This window comes from Artemia sp. Qi Xiang Cuo, chromosome 18 (assembly GCF_049724085.1).
Source record: "Artemia sp. Qi Xiang Cuo chromosome 18, ASM4972408v1, whole genome shotgun sequence".
NCBI classification, from domain to species: domain Eukaryota; kingdom Metazoa; phylum Arthropoda; class Branchiopoda; order Anostraca; family Artemiidae; genus Artemia; species Artemia sp. Qi Xiang Cuo.
In genome coordinates, this window is record NC_142811.1 from 27,195,388 (window position 1) to 27,213,150 (window position 17,763).

The 17,763-nt window shown below is 34.3% G+C and overlaps 1 protein-coding gene across 7 annotated transcripts in view; it reads right to left on the bottom strand.

Moving 5' to 3' along the window:
* Window positions 1–17,763, bottom strand: part of LOC148941381 (ATP-binding cassette sub-family C member 5-like) — a 255,783-nt gene that overhangs the window by 112,383 nt on the left and 125,637 nt on the right. For 2 of the 7 annotated variants that reach the window (XM_089103941.1, XM_089103940.1), the window contains exons 11-12: window positions 16,406–16,510; window positions 12,730–12,843 (exon numbers count right to left, since the gene is read on the bottom strand). The exons of 2 other annotated variants lie outside the window; for them this stretch is intronic. In XM_089103941.1, coding sequence (XP_088960067.1) covers window positions 12,730–12,843; window positions 16,406–16,510 — 219 coding nt within the window. Of the gene's footprint in view, window positions 1–12,729; window positions 12,844–14,297; window positions 14,412–16,405; window positions 16,511–17,763 lie in introns of all 7 variants that reach the window. 3 more of the 7 variants (XM_089103943.1, XM_089103942.1, XM_089103945.1) reach the window with 3 other exon arrangements.

The window sequence follows — 17,763 nt, forward strand, 5'->3', positions numbered from 1 at the left end:
GGGTCAGTGTCGTTAGCATAATATTCAAATTTGCAGTTGTATATTCTTTTTAAGAAATTCTGGCGTGAATTCAATTCCTCCTTCTTGTTAATGCATCAAATAATCATCCATTTTATAGAATTTGTTTTCTTCGGGGACTCGTTGCGATTCTCACTGTTGCTTATCCTCTAACCGCAGGTTTAATTTACGATTTCATGTTATCATCCCTGTCACTTTTCTTCTAACCTCAGATTTCGTTGTCCAAGTGCTTTATATTGGCTCAGATCACGTTGCGTAAAAAAAACTAAAACACTGATAAGTTTTGCTATTTCAAGTTATAACTGGATACACAGGAAGAGACATAAGGGAAGGCTACTTTGAAACGTTGTTCCCACATTTGAACATCCCAAGATATATTCTCAAGAGGAGAAGGTATAATGATATTTCTATTGAAGATGAGACTCTCAACCGTTTAGTGCGCTAGGATGAATCTAATGTGTTAATTACAAAGAATAGCCGTATATCGAATTTCGCCTGTTATCGCCGTATATCGAATCATGTTATACAGAAAAAAAGAAAATAACGATAGGAACATAAATATTTAAAAAACTCGTACTTCAACCGCTATTGTAATAAACTCTGAAATCTCTGTTTAGCCAAGCTAAAAAATAAATGAAGTATTCTTGACCCAAAAAAGAAAAACAGCAACTATCATTGCATTCAGAAAATTTCTATCTATTTCATTTTCATTGTAGCTTTTAGTTTAACTGAATCCAACCCCTGACCCTAATGTTTGGATATAGATATAGCCATACGCAGGAGTTTGCTGGTTTCGTTGGTCTAAATTATTTTTTGTACTTATTTCTCACTAATCATAGGCAGCGCAATAGCGCTGCCTAAGTAAAGTTTGTTGTTTTTTTGTTGTTTTTTTTGTTTTTGTTTTTTTAGACCAGGCACTTTGTGTCGAAGGAGTTGTCGTGGAAACTTCGAAAAGATCTCATTTCGATCGGAAATTGAAAGGGCTCTTTTTAATAGTCAAAAGTGATTGGAGGGCAGCCAGCCCCGCCGATGCCCACCATTTTCCCGAACACATCCAATCAAAATTTTGAGGTAGCCATTTTGTTCAAAATAGTTGAAAGGTCCGGAATTATGTCTTTGAGGATGACAACCCCCCACAGGTCTCAAAGCAAGGGTTGTAAGTTATGCCCTGGGGGCATATAAGGTTTTTATAGAAAGGGTGATCGTATAAACTTCGGAAGGGGCTTATTGGATTGATAACCAGAAGTTCTAGTGCCCTTTATCAGATTCAGAGTGATCGGAGGGTCTAGTGCCCTTTTTAAGAGTCAAAAGTGAATGGAGGGACATCAGCCCCCTCAAGTCTATCGTTCCCAAAACATATCCGGTCGAAAGTTTAAGAGAGCTATTTTCTTCAGCATTGTTGAAAGGTCCAGTAATTGTGTCTTTGGTGATGTAAGCCTTCCTACAGTCCTCAGACAAGGGCTGTAAGTTAGGCAATTCGTTCATTGTTTACACATAGTATATGTCTATGAGAAAGGTATGCATGTTTGAACTTTACTTTCCAAGAAGACGAAGGGTATTTAGGCGAGCCTTTCAGAAATTATTGAGGGGAGTGTTGAACTAAATCAAAAAACGTTATGTGTATACGCGTTGTCAAAAGGGTACAACACAGGAATAACTGAGTATATTAATTTGGAAAATTTAGAAAATGACAAGGGAGATGATCAAAAAAGCATTATTTGCATGCTATCACTACTACTACAACTACCACCACTACTAGGCCTACTACCAAAATACTCCATTTACATTATTAAGGGGAAGTTTAAACTAAATCAAAAGACGCGGGAAAACCATCTAGCCAAAAGGCAATATGTGCACACTACTGCTAATACTACTCTTACTGCTACATTTACTACTAGTACTCTACTACTAACACTTCTATTGCAACTACTTGCAGGGCTAAGAGCACTGAGATGAAAATTTAAAGAAATATATTAGCATTCAGGTTAACAAAAGGACATATATTGTTGTAAGGGATGTTGAACTAACCAAAAGAAAAAAATGTGCATCCTAATGCTACTGCATCTACTCATACCACTGCTACTGTTACTATTATTACTACTTCTATTACTACTACCGCCACTAAAGCTTAGGCTACTACAATCAATTCTACTGCTATTAAAATTAAGGCTACTAAGGCGAACATTTGGGATATATAGAAACTGTATAGAACTAAATCGGAACACACTATGAGGAGTAAGAGAGGTGCTGATTTCACGCCTACATGGCTTACCAGTGCTGATTTCACGCCTACATGGCTTACCAGTGCTGATTTCACGGATACATGGCTTACCAGTGCAGTTTCACGGATACATGGCTTACCAGGGGCAGTCACCTATTACTACGAACGGTACATGCCTTACCAGACGGGTTTCTGAGGTAACACCCATTTTTTTTGTAAGAGAGGTGGTGATTTCACGCCTACATGGCTTACCAGTGCTGATTTCACGGATACATGGCTTACCAGTGGAGTTTCACGGATACATGGCTTACCAGGGGCAGTCACCTATTACTACGAACGGTACATGACTTGAAATGCTTCAGGAGAAATAGACTATTGCTTCTTTCTGAACTAATCAATATTCCTTGACTAATGTTCTCTTTATTTTTACTGTATTGTTATTATTCAAAACATTGCATTATCTATGCCACATCAAACTAGTTAATAATTATCGTGGCTTTTTAGGTTCAAAATTATTTTTTAAGTGTAATTAATAACATAAAAAAATGATGAAATTTAGATTTGGCTAAGCTCTATTTTGACTACTTTATATGAAGTGAGGGGGGTGGGGCAAGTATTCAGTTAGAATAAAACTAGGAAGGGGGAAATTAAGTTTTGAGGGAGGTGTAAAAATGCTACTTATTTAATACCCCGGTAAACATTTGACTTGAAATACTTCAGGAGAAATAGACTATTGCTTCTTTGTGAACTTTCTGGGGAGTGGGTGGGGGCAAGTATTTAGTGAAAATAATGCTAAAAAGGGGGAAAGTAAATTTTGAGGGGGGTGTAAAAATGGTACTTATTTAATATCCCGGTAAACATACGACTAGAAATGCTTCAGGAGAAATAGACTATTGCTTCGTTCTGAACTAATCGCAATTCCTTGACAAATATTTTTTTATTTTTACTTTATTGCTATTAGTCTTCACGATTACATGAATATACAGTGTATTTTCACGACTACAAGCCTGAGGCATGAATATACAGTCTGGTTTGACGATTACATTGCAAAAAGTGAGCAATCCTTTTATATTATATACCTATAGAGTGAACAAACACGTTTTGAGAGTATAATTGAGATTATATGACGCAATCAGATGGGTTTTTGAGGCAATTTAATAATAATATGTTTTTTTTTTTGTTTTTTTTGGCAATTGACATTTTTTTTCTGATAACAAGTAGCGTTCAAGACGATCGTAGGTCTATGTTGGCTCATTTTATATACTTAAGCTTGTCTATTCATTTTTAATGAATAAAAATACTGAATCTGGAAAATGAAAAAATAAGTATTTAAACAAAATGTACGATGCTGCTAATTAAAGAATAGTAGGCTACAATCAGAACTGTTTGATTGACATATTCTGTTAAATCAATATACGTAGAAAGCTAACTAAATTTGCAAAAAGGGATAAGGGATTCGTGAATTGGACTGTACGAACGATCTTATTTGAATAACAGTGAAAAAACAGAGCTAGCTTAGGTTGGAGTGGCACGGGGGTTGAGTTGCATGAGGGTTCAGTTAAAGAGGGCTCACTTGCACAAGGGTTCAGATGCTTGGGGGTTCAGTTGCTTGGGGTTCTGTTACACGGGGATTCAGTTACAATGGAACCCACACAAAAACAATGGGGCACACACTAAAGCCAAATTAGGCCAGTGGCCTATGAGAAATCGTAGAATACCCGAGACAATGAACAAGTCCCAATATGGCAAGTATTTAGCTAATATAATGCTTGGAAGAGAAATTAAGTTTTGAGGGGGGTGTAAAAATGGTACTTATTTAATATCCCGGTAAACAAACGACTAGAAATGCTTCAGGAGAAATAGACTATTGCTTCTTTCTGAACTAATCAATATTCCTTGACAAATATTTTTTTATTTTTACTGTATTGCTATTACTCAAAACATTGCATTGTCTACGCCACATCAAACTAGCGAATAATTATCGTGGCTTTTTAGGTGTTCAATTTTTTTTCAGTGTAATTAATAGCATAAAAAATGATGAAATTTAGATTTGGCTAAGCTCTATTTTGACTACTTTATATGAAGTGAGGGGGGTGGGGGCAAGTATTCAGTTAAAATAAAGCTAGGAAGGGGGAAATTAAGTTTTGACGGAGGTGTAAAAATGATACTTATTTAATACCCCGGTAAATATTTGACTTGAAATGCTTCAGGAGAATTAGATTATTGCTTTTTTCTGAACGGTCTGGGGAGTGGGAGGGGGCAGGTAGTTAGTGAAAATAATGCTAAAAAGGGGGGAAATAGAAGCTGTTTCCAAAAGATTTAGGATTCATTAACATTTTTCAACTTTATTTATTTTTTTCTTTTTGTACATATCTTAAAATGTCAAAATATGCTTATGGTTCTAACAATTATGCTCTATGATTGGTCAGAGACACGATTTGGCTTTCCCACTGGAGGTTTTATGACTCCTCCCCACAATGAATTCAGATGGTTTTAGGACTCATCTCACTAGCCATAACTCCAGTCAACCTTGAGCGAAGGTATAAAAGTTTTATGAAGTATTTCTCTACTTAACAACTACATTAATAGCCTCCAAGATGATAGGACTTTATGACACAGAATTTATCAGATTGAAAAAATCATCTTGTGGTGTTATATTTGAATGTGCTTTTTTATTATTGTTTATGGATCCCGAAGAAATTGACTGTTATCATTGGATAGTTAACTATAATTTGTTTGAGTATGATAAAAAAGCTTGTGGAGTACTACATTACGTTATATAAACAGACTGGGATTCTATGATAGAGTGATTACACTACTTAATAATAGTGGTCAGGAACTGAGAAATTTTCAGGAGGAAGTCAATGAAATTTGCAGCTTTTTCGGGGTTGAAGAACTCTACGTAAAGGGTAATGTACCTACATATAAATTTTTAATTTAAAAGTGTGACCATAGGATTCCACTTTTCAATCTAGAAGAGTTTAAGTGTCCTAAATTTGAAGGGGCTTATCACCGTCCTGAAGACGAGGTTAGGTTGTTCGCGCAGTGGATACCTAAGGACTTACCTGATCGTTATAAATCCGTAAGACATGGTAAAAAAAAACTATTCTATATCATGGGATCATCGTTTCTGGATGTTTAAGTGTGAACTCTAAGTACTATTTTTATGTAAATATGTGGTGTTGTTTTTTTTTTCTCAAAAAAAATATGTTAATACGTTTAAGCAATAAATATCTTTAATCTTAACCCGTCTTTATTCTTTAGAATAGTTTTATTAATTTCATTAAATTATGAAGAAATTGTAAGTAAGTAACAATAGCTTTCTTGAATTCACTTCCTGGACACAATACAGATATTTAATTCAAGAAATCATAATAAAATCGCAAGTAAGTAATAAAGTCTTCATTGTTTTCACCTATTGCATACACAATACTTAAATTTCATTCAAGAAATTATGAAGGAATTGTAAATAGGTAACACACTCATTCTTGAAGTCACCTATTGTATACACAATGCAGAAATTTCATTTAAGAATTTATCAAAAATTGTAAGTAAGTAGCAAATTATTTCATGAATTCGCCTCCTGGATAAATAAAAAAAGACATTTCAATCAAGAAATTATGACGAAATTCTAAGTAAGCAACAAACTCTTTCTTGAAGTTACCTCCTGGATACACAATGCAGAAATTTCATTTAAGAAATTATCAAAAATTGTAAGTAAGTAGCAAATTCTTTCAAAAATATGTTAATACGTTTAAGCAATAAATATCTTTAAGCTTAACCCGTTTTTATTCCTTAAAATAGTTTTATTCATTTCATTAAATTATGAAGAAATTGTAAGTAAGTAACAATAGCTTTCTTGAATTCGCTTCCTGGACACAATACAGATATTTAATTCAAGAAATCATAATAAAATCACAAGTAAGTAATAAACTCTTTATTGTTTTCACCTATTGGATACACAATACTGAAATTTCATTCAAGAAATTATGAAGGAATTGTAAATAGGTAACACACTCGTTCTTGAGGTCACCTCTTGTATACACAATGCAGAAATTTCATTTAAGAAATTATCAAAAATTGTAACTAAGTAGCAAATTCTTTCTTGAATTCGCCTCCTGGATAAATAAAAAAAGACATTGCATTCAAGAAATTAAGACGAAATTCTAAGTAAGCAAAAAACTCTTGAAGTTACCTCATGGATACACAATGCAGAAATTTCATTTAAGAAATTATCAAAAATTGTAAGTAAGTAACAAATTCGTTCAAAAATATGTTAATACGTTTAAGCAATAAATATCTTTAAGCTTAACCCGTCTTTATTCTATAGAATAGTTTTAATTATTTCATTAAATTATGAAGAAATTGTAAGTAAGTAACAATAGCTTTCTTGAATTCGCTTCCTGGACACAATACAGATATTTAATTCAAGAAATCATAATAAAATCGCAAGTAAGTAATAAAGTCTTTATTGTTTTCACCTATTGGATACACAATACTGAAATTTCATTCAAGAAATTATGAAGGAATTGTTAATAGGTAACACACTCATTCTTGAGGTCACCTCTTGTACACACAATGCAGAAATTTCATTTAAGAAATTATCAAAAATTGTAAGTAAGTATCAAATTGTTTATTGAATTAACCTCCTGTATAAATTAAAAAAGACATTTCATTAACGAAATTATGAAAAATTTCTTAGTAAGTACCACACTCTTTCTTGAAGTTACATCCTGGATACACAATAAAGAAATTTAATTTAAGAAATTATCAAAAATTGTAAGTAAGTGGCAAATTCCTTCTTGAATTCGCCTCCTGGGTAAATAAAAAGGGCAGTTCATTCAAGAAATTATGACAAAATTCTAAGTAAGTAACAAACTCTTTCTTGAAGTTACCTCATGGATACACAATGCAGAAATTTCATTTAAGAAATTATGAAAAAATTGTAAGCAAGTAACAAACTCTTTCATGAAGTCACCTCGCGGATACACAATGCAGAAATTTCATTAAAGAAATTATGAAAAAATCGTAAGTAAGTAGCAAATTCTTTCTTGAATTCACCTGCTGGATAAACAAAAAAGACATTTCGTTCATGAAACTATGACAAAATTCCAAGTAAGTAACAAACTCATTATTGTTTTCACGACTTAGATACACGATGTAGAAATTTAATTCAAGAAATTATGAAAAAATTCTCAGTAAGTAACAATTTCTTTCTTGAAGTCAACTCTTGGATACACAATACGGAAATTTCATTTAAGAAATTATGAAAAATTGTAAGCAAGTAACAAACTCTTTCCTGAAGTCACCTCTTGGATAGACAATGCAGAAACTTCATTTAAGAAACTATGAAAAAATTGTAAGTAAGTAACAAATTCTTTCTTGAAGTCACCTCTTGGATACACAGTACAGAAATTTCATTAAAGAAATTATAAAAAAATTGTAAGTAAGTAGCAAATTCTTTCTTGAATTCACCTGCTGGATAAACAAAAAGACATTTCGTTCAAGAAATTACGACAAAATTCAAAGTAAGTAACAAACTCTTAATTGTTTTCACGACTTAGATATACGATGTAGAAATTTAATTCAAAAAAATTATGAAAAAATTCTCAGTAAGTAACAATTTCTTTCTTGAAGTCAACTCTTGGATACACAATACGGAAATTTCATTCAAGAAATTATGAAAATATTTATAAGTAAGTAACAAACTCTTTATTGATTTCACCTCTTGGATATACAGTACAGAGACTTCGTTCGATAAATTATGACAAAATCGTAAGTAAGTAACTTTTTTTTTCTCTTTATCACAAACAATTTTCACTTATCTACACGATGTAGAAATTTAATTCAAGAAATTATGAAAACATTCTCAGTAAGTAACAATTTCTTTCTCTTGGATACACAATACGGAAATTTCATTCAAGAAATTATGAAAATATTTGTAAGTAAGTAACAAGCTCTTTATTGATTTCATCTCTTGAATATATAGTACAGATGCTTCATTCAAGAAACGTGATTAAACACGTTTTGAAACTACATGCTATTTGATTGCCTTTCCTTGGTACCTTTCCAAACGAGCGGGGATTCCCCACTGGTTCCTACACATTCCATAAAAGTGAGCAGTACGAAAACTCCACGTTTTCAACCAGACTGGTTTTTTAGACAACACCCATTTTTTTTAGGGACCAATCAGAGACAGCGGAGGTTGATCAATATACGTTAACTTTATTGGTGATTGGTTACACACCGCGACGGCGCATACATAGTGAGAGAGACATGCAAAGTCGACATAGCTTTATTTCATTTTTTAAGGTTAATTTAGACGAGGTTACGTGCGCGCACGTAACCTCGTCTAAATTAACCTTAAAAAAACCCTAAAAATGTTCACTATCCAATGATAACAGTCAATTTCTTCGAGATCCATAGACAATAATAAAAAAGCACATTCAAATATAACACCACAAGATGATTTTTTTAATCCGATAAATTCTGTGTCATACAGTCCTATCATCTTGGAGGCTATTAATGTAGTTGTTAAGTAGAGAAATACTTCATCAAACTTTTATACATTCGCTCAAGGTTGAATGGAGTTATGGGTAGTGAGATGAGTCCTAAAACCATCTGAATTCATTGTGGGGAGGAGTCATAAAACCTCCAGTGGGAAAGCCACATCGTGTCTCTGACCAATCATAGAGCACAATTGCTAGAACCATAAGCATATTTTGACATTTTAAGATATGTACAAAAAGAAAAAATAAATAAAGTTGAAAAATGTTAATGAATCCTAAATCTTTTGGAAACAGCTTCTATTTTCCCCCTTTTTAGCATTATTTTCACTAAATACTTGCCCCCACCCACTCCCCCGACAGTTCAGAAAGAAGAAATAGTCTATTTCTCCTGAAGCAATACAAGTAAAAATTTTACCGGGGTATTAAATAATTAGCATTTTTACACCTCTTTCAAAACTTAATTTCCCCCTTCCTAGCTTTATTTTAACTGAATACGTGCCCCCACCCCCTCACTTCATATAAAGTAGACAAAAGAAAGATTTGCCAATTCTAAAATTCATCATTTTTTATTTAATTAATTACACTGAAAAAAAAATTTAAAACCTAAAAAGCACCAATAAATATTTTCTTGTTTGGTGTGTGATATACAATGCAATGTTTTGAATAATAGCAATACAGTAAAAATAAAAAAATATTTGTCAAGGAATATTGATTAGTTCAGAAAGAAGCAATAGTCTATTTCTCCTGAAGCATTTCTAGTCGTATGTTTACCAGGATATTAAATAAGTACCATTTTTACACCCCCCTCAAAACTTAATTTCTCTTCCAAGCATTATATTAACTAAATACTTGCCATATTGGGACTTGTTCATTGTCTCGGGTATTTTACGATTTCTCATAGGCCACTGGCCTAATTTGGCTTTAGTGTGTGCCCCATTGTTTTTGTGTTTGTTCCATTGTAACTGAATCCCCGTGTAAGAGAACCCCAAGCAACTGAACCCCCATGCATCTGAACCCTTGTGCAAGTGAGCCCTCTTTAACTGAACCCTCATGCAACTCAACCCCCGTGCAACTCCAACATAAGCTAGCTCTGTTTTTTCACTATTATTCAAATAAGATCGTTCGTACAGTCCAATTCACGAATCCATTATCCCTTTTTGCAAATATAGTTAGCTTTTTACGTAAAGTGATTTAACAGCATATGTCAATCAAACAATTCTGAGTGTAGCCTACTATTCTTTAAATAGCAGCATCGTACATTTTGTTTAAATACTTATTTTTTCATTTTTCCAGATTCCAGATTTTTATTTAACACAAATAAATAGACAAGCTGAAGTATATAAAACGAGCCAACATAGAGCTACGATCGCAATGAATGGTACTTGTTATCAGAAAAAATGTCAATTGCCAAAAAAAAACAAAAAAAAACATGTTATGATGAAAGTTCTTCAAAAACCCATCAGGCTGTGTCATACAATCTCAATTATACTCTCAAAACGTGTTTGTTCACTCTATAGGTATATAATATAAGAGGATTGCTTACTTTTTGCAATGTAATCGTCAAAACAGACTGTATATTCATGCCTCAGGCTTGTAGTCATGAAAATACACTATATATTCATGTAATCGTGAAGACAAATAGCAATAAAGTAAAAATAAAAAAATATTTGTCAAGGAATTGCGATTAGTTCAGAAAGAAGCAATAGTCTATTTCTCCTGAAGCATTTTTAGTCGTATGTTTACCGGGATATTAAATAAGTACCATTTTTTACACCCCTCAAAACTTAATTTCCCCCTTTTTGGCATTATTTTCACTAAATACTTGCCCCCACCCACTCCCCAGACAGTTTAGAAAGAAGCAATAGTCTATTTCTCCTGAAGCATTTCAAGTCAAATGTTTACCGGGGTATTAAATAAGTAGCATTTTTACACCTCCCTCAAAGCTTAATTTCCCCCGTCCTAGCTTTATTTTAACTGCATAGTTGCCCCCACCCCCCTCACTTCATATAAAGTAGTCAAAATAGAGCTTAGCCAAATCTAAATTTTATCATTTTTTTATGTTATTAATTACACTGAAAAAAAAATTGAACACCTAAAAAGCCACGATATTTATTCGCTAGTTTGATGTGGCATAGACAATGCAATGTTTTGAATAATAGCAATACAGTAAAAATAAAAAAAATATTTGTCAAGGAATATTGATTAGTTCAGAAAGAAGCAATAGTCTATTTCTCCTGAAGCATTTCTAGTCATGTACCGTTCGTAGTAATAGGTGACTGCCCCATGGTAAGCCATGTATCCGTGAAACTCCACTGGTAAGCCATGTATCCGTGAAATCAGCACTGGTAAGCCATGTAGGCGTGAAATCAGAACCTCTCTTACAAAAAAAATGGGTGTTATCTCAGAAACCCGTCTGGTAAGGCATGTACCGTTCGTAGTAATAGGTGACTGCCCCTGGTAAGCCATGTATCCGTGAAACTGCACTGGTAAGCCATGTTTCCGTGAAATCAGCACTGGTAAGCCATGTAGGCGTGAAATCAGCACTGGTAAGCCATGCAGCCGTGAAATCAGCATCTCTCTTACTACTACTATGCCCAAACAGGTTGTCAAGCGGAGGCATCAGAAATGCTTCAAGAATAGATTATGATATTCATTAATCTGAAACTTTTAGCGTGTGTTGAAGGGGATGCTGAATAATCCAAGGGTGCTACGCGCAATCTGATACTAATGGTGCTACAATTATTTTTACTCCCAAGCCAAAGGTATTAAGGTGAAGCTTTTTTAGGAATATTTAAGCTGATGTTGAGCTAAATCAAACAAACTATAAGCATGTGAACTTTCAGAACGGTAACAAAGCAATATCTAAAGAGCAACTTATATTATTAAGTTAGCCCTTTAAGGGTAAGTTGTGGGGGATTTTGCACTAGCCAGAAGGCAGTATATGTATACTTTTAATACTATCATTACAGTTAAATTAATTAATGACGCTAAAGGCATAAAGATAAAACTGTTAGGGAACGTTTAGGAGTTTCAATTAAAAGATAAAACTGTATACATGCAGGTTTTCAAAAGGGCATATAAACAATATCATAGGCAGCACCACTCTATGATAGCTAGAAATATCATTGAAACTTTTTAAGGAGCTAATTCAATTCAAAATTTAAAGTTCTGGTGCCCTTTTCACAAGAGAATGGAGGACAAGCAGCCCTTCTCTCAAGCCCATTCATGTTCCAAACGCATCCAGTTAAAATTTTGAGACAGCCATTTTGTTCAGTATAGTAGAACGGCCCAGCAACTATGTCTTTGGGGATATTAGGCATGTCAAATCCCCACAATTATCCAATTGGTACATTATGCTTTAAAACTAAATGTTGCTTTAAAAGAAATCAAAAGGCATACTGGGTATGGCTTTGATGAAAGAAAGGGACTAAATTGGAAGGACTTCCTCGAATGGGACAATAACAGATCATATGAAAAAGTTTAAAGAAAGTGGCAACTTCACAGGGGGTTGGGGGAAGTAAGGAGAGAAATTTTGAGCATAATGGGATGGAGGAGGAACATGTGCAGTTGTATTAGCCTCAAGAAGATTTTACTGCGACGAGCTGTTAAAAATAGTCATAGAAGCAAGCAAACTTGATATCACTATTCAATTAAGAGTGCGATCGGCAAAGTCAGAGTCAGATTTGATTCACAAAAGCAAATTTTTAACATCCTGTCTTACAACTCTGCGGAAGCTAACAGGACGCATAAGGTGAGTACAGGGGGGGGTCATAAACCGGAAATCCTTCTCTTTTCTCTCTTAAAAGACAAAATGTTACAAAAAAGTTCAAAATTTAACCACATTCAGAAGAACTTGAACATCTGCCAGAATTAAAACATGATTTTCCCAAACTACTTTAATCTTTGTTCATCCACCCTATCCTCGTTCAACACTCACAAAGCAAAAGCAAACCTCATTTGTTTAAAGAGACGACATACTACCTTAATCCTATTATGGCAAACTTTAGTTATGGCCAATGCATCTAGTGATCTCTGCAAGTATGCAATAGCAGCCCTTGTCTGACCCTGGGTCATTGCAGCAAATGCTGTGTATGCCTGAAAGAATTGTTTCTTCTTCTTCTCATTTTATTGCAGGAGCGTAGGGTGTTTTTATTAATAGGCGTAGTTTTGATTTTGAAGTTTCGGCTCCCCTACCCCCACCCTCCCAGAGGTTGATGTCAGATATCATTATAAAATGAATCTCCAACAATAGATATTACGTTTTCAACCTCATTCTTTTTTTCTTGGGTTATTACCTTTTTAAAGAAAAATTAACAGACATAGTTGAAGATTTCAGGGAATCTTTTAATAAAAACGTATTAAAAAAAAAACAAATATGATTGAATCAGTAATTTTCCGGAATACCAATCCATATTAACATTTTACCCCGTTAGTTAACGTTTATACGAGAACACCTGATAAATTCCCTCTGCGTAATAATGGTAAAGGTAAGATGTACTGAAAGATAAATCTAAATTTTAAAAAAGATCAAATATGAGCTTTGATGGTTTTCCCCCATATGTAATAATGGTAAAGGTAAGATGTGCTGAAAGAACCAGAAAACAAGCAAAATGTAAAAAAGAAAACTATTGGCATGCGTATGGAAATCATCGATTTTAAGAAAGACACAAGTTATCCTGTTTTTCAGCTTGGTTTAATTGAAGTAATAGACAATGTGACAACTCAAAGAATATAGACAAATCAACCTTACCAATCGAATTGGCATTAAAATCTTACCTTGGACAATGGACATGTGTATGTTGCAGACTTATGAATAAACGAAGATTTCATTCAAGATCACAGGGATTTGATCAAGTTACTAATTCTACCATAACAGTGTAACATATATATGCTACCTCAATTACGCCCAAACCTGGGGGATGTGCGCACTTACAGGCCTTGTCCAGGTCCGGATCGAACTTCAACTCCTTGCAAATATATACTCATGCTATCTTGGTGACACACGTCTAGGCTTGGCATATGCCGACCATCACTTACTTTCAAGGCAAGGTAATATCTTAAGTCATGTTTAATGTGTGATTCTTTCGATTTTTCTTGGAACAGGAATTTTCAGTCCAAAAAACTGAGTGAAAAATAACACCTTCTGCAATATTAGTTTTTTGCAAGATTGATTTTGTCACCTCAAACACTTTACTGCGCAGGCAGACATCCGTCATGTGAAACTATCTACATCCACAGCCCGTCAAAGCTTTCTTAATCGATCACTAACATTCAATTTTAAAATGGAAATAGAACGTGATTTGCTCCCGTACGACAACCGAAAGCACCTGTAGTGTTTCATTTTAATAGTTAATTGGCCTCTTGGTATGTGTGCAGAAACGTCCATTCAGAAGAAGACTAATTGAGTAAAATGGGCTGGATATCGCTCCTGCTTTAGTGCCTAAATTTTTGCCTAAGCTTTGGTAAGGGCTCATTTTCTACGTTTTCTAGCTCAACACTGCCACCAGCAAAAGCCAAATTTTATTGATTTAGCATATACGAAATACTACCTTCATCCTACTAAGGCTAACTTTAATGGTGGCCAATGTGTCTAATGAAACCTGCACGTAAGCAATAGTTGCCCTTGTTTGACCCAAGCTCACTGCAGTAAATGCTGAGAATGCCTAGAAAGGTATTTATAGTAATTTGTGAATACAGAAATAAATTAAATTGTCGTGGAATTATCAATACTAATGTTGGCAATAGTTGGGTACTTTTAATTTATTTGGCGATGTGCTTTCCTCTAAAATAAGTGCCAAACATTATTTTCTGAAAATCAAAACACTATTGAAAAAGAGCATGTTTTGCGCCATTTTAAATTCTATGGCATCCCATTCCAGTAAAGCTAAAACAATCAAAAATTAGTATACAAAACTACACAGCTAACTAGCCATGGAGCATATCGGACAACGGGCTTTAAAAAGAAAAGAGAACCGTATCGCATACTTTTTTGCGATAACTGATTAAAAACATTTTGCCCCTTTCCTCAAACAGAAAATTCAAAGCTCTCTTCTGCCCCCCCCCCCTAAACAAATCCTGAAAGTTTTAATTCGATACCGCCACCCGTCGTGATCCAAACTCAGAATAGACTTACCAAAACTACGCATAAAATTTGTCACCTTTTGATGAGACTTTTTGACTATATGCAATCACTATAATGAGAAAAACTCGCTGGCCAGCAGGCTTAAGTTACCCGTCATATAATGTCACGTTACTGTTTTCAGAACTAAAATTTAGTGATTAGCTGGGGATTGCGGACACCCGCCAATCATGTAAGTACAGCTTTCGAGCTTCCGTTTTTTTTTTTTTTTTTTTTTTTTTTTTTTTTTTTTTTTTTTTTTGCATAAAACTAAATAAAGATAAAAGCTCCAAAAAATATCATGAAAAGTAATAAGAATTACCACTCAGCATTAGTGACACTAAAAACGAAAACAATAAAAACCGACAACTTCAACAAAAACAGGAGGCTTGCAAAAATTCGAAGGTTTTTCATTTGTTCTGAAATCTCTAAAGAGATAAAATCCATGTCGGATATTTTTTAATTTGAGAGCGAAGGATGAGGGCTCAAACTAAAAATTTCGTATAGTACCATCTTAAGGCTCTGCAATATGAATATACTACTTTTAAAAAAGATGTTCCTCTAAAAGGAACATCTTAGGAACATCAATTTATATTAAAATAGAAAATGTTTACCTTTACTTTGGTTAAAATTATTTGAAATTATTGACTAACTATATGATATTGACTAATTATTGTGTCATGGCTCATAACTTAAATTATAAATAACTATAAAATTATTTTTATACCTTTTTAAAGCTCCTGTGGTACTTTCAGGCGATTAAAGTAGGAATATTGTAAAGAAATAGGGAAACACAGACATCGGTAAAAACGTTTTGGGGTTGGAAGGATCTATAACTAAACTACTTTTAGTTACTCATAAAACACACAGTTTCACAGTTGTGTGAAAAATCGTCTTAAGATGAGACACAATCACCTAAAGATCACATCTCCAGTGATCACGACATTGATTACTACATTACAATAAAGTACTTTCAAAATTATCTATCTTCGTTCCTCACTTGAGAAGATTGAAAAAACTGTCAAAATAAGACAAAATATCTAATCCGTAACTTTGTTCGCCTCTCTAACCTCATCTTATTTTACATTTCTCCATCGTTATACAAGGACAATCCTTCTTTAGAGCATCATAATGCTTTAAAGAAAAGAGAGATGAAAAGCGTCGAAGCCTGACGATGAAACGGAGATTTCAGCCCTTAAATTATCAAAAAACACGTATTTTTCAATGGTTTTAGAAACTTCAAGGGTTGGAGGGGGTCTACATCTCCTCGCTCCCAAACCTTTGGCTGTCCCTCTCTCTTTCAAACTCTCGTCCTTTATCTTGAAGAGAACGCGCCAAAAAAGCGCTCCTCTTAATAGAGAAGAGAGCCAAGAAGAAGAAACCGGCTAAATAGGTGAAATAGTTTCAAATAAGTTTTAATTTCTCTTATTAGAATTAGGACAGCTTAATAGCAGATAATAATGTGAAGCAAACCGCAATGTTAGCGATACGAATACAAGCTTGTGCAGGCCTTCAAACAACAATCTGACATAAACAAACCTTTACACGTTCAGAAATTCTTTCCATATCTGCAAGGGTTAAAAGTCCGTATTCGAAATAGTTTATGGCTTGCCGAAAACTGAATAGCCAATGCGTTGAAAATGACTAAAAATTGAGCTTTTATTATTTTGACTATGAACTGTACATTATTCACTTTAACGTATTTAAAAAGAAACAAAGATGTCACACGTTTCGAGTTACATAGCTAACGTTACATACGAGGTGTTGCATAAAAGTAATGAGACTGGCGATACTGCAAGTGTAGGCTGTTGCTGTTGTTCTTGAATGAGCATGCGCATGTCAGAAACTTCCATAGCTCGGTTAGAGTTTCTACTCTGTCTGTTAACTACGTTTTGCGACTGCTATTAATGAAGTTTTGTTTTCGTTGTACGTCATACAAAATGGAAAATCTGAATTTTTGAGCAACGTTGTCCCATTAAATTTTGTGTTAAGCTAGAAAAATCAGCAAGTGTGACGTTTGAAAAGTTAAAACAGGCCTATGGTCAGCATTCTTTATCCTAAGCTCAATTTTTTCGCTGATAAAAAAACATTTTATGCGCCCGGAATTAAAAGTCGGTGTCAAAATGGTTTCAAAAAACCTCTCAACTGAGCATAAGGACATGCAAAAAGGTGTCTTTGCCTTCTGGACAAAATCGCTAATGAGAAGGATTTCTTTAGCCGTGAGATCACAGGTGATGAAACAGAGATTTGGAATAACATCCTGAGACCAAGAGACAAAGTAAGGAGTGGTAGACACACAAATTCTCATCGGCCAAAGAAAGCTCTAATGAGCAAGTCGTAGATCAAATCAATACTGATTTGTTTTTATTTTTTACAGAAAGAAAACTGTCCACAAAGAATTAGTTCCTCCATTAGAAAGTGTTCACCAATTGTTTTCACCAAGCCATCCTTGAAATACTCAGAAAAAGGATCATTCACGTGAGACCAGATTTTGCAGAGAAATGGTTGTTCCATCAAGACAACACTCCACGTCACACTGCCCTCTCAATAACATAATTTTTGACGTCAAAAGGCATTCCTGTGGTTTCCAACCCCCTTATTCCCCTGAACTCAGTCCCTGTGACTTTTTCTTTTTTCCTAAGCTGAAAAATGTCCTTAAAGGCCGTCATTTCGGAACTTTAGAAATCATCCAAAAGACAGTAACGAACGGCAACGGCTGAAGACCACAATGAGTGAAGACTTCTAGCGCTGCTAAGAACAGTAGGAACAATATCTCCATCAGTGTGTAGCTGCCCAAGGGAACTTCTTTGAAGGGATAAGAATGATGCTTCAAAGAATAAAAACTCTTTTAAATAAAGAATACGACTCAATACTTTTTTGCCATGCCTCATAGTTTC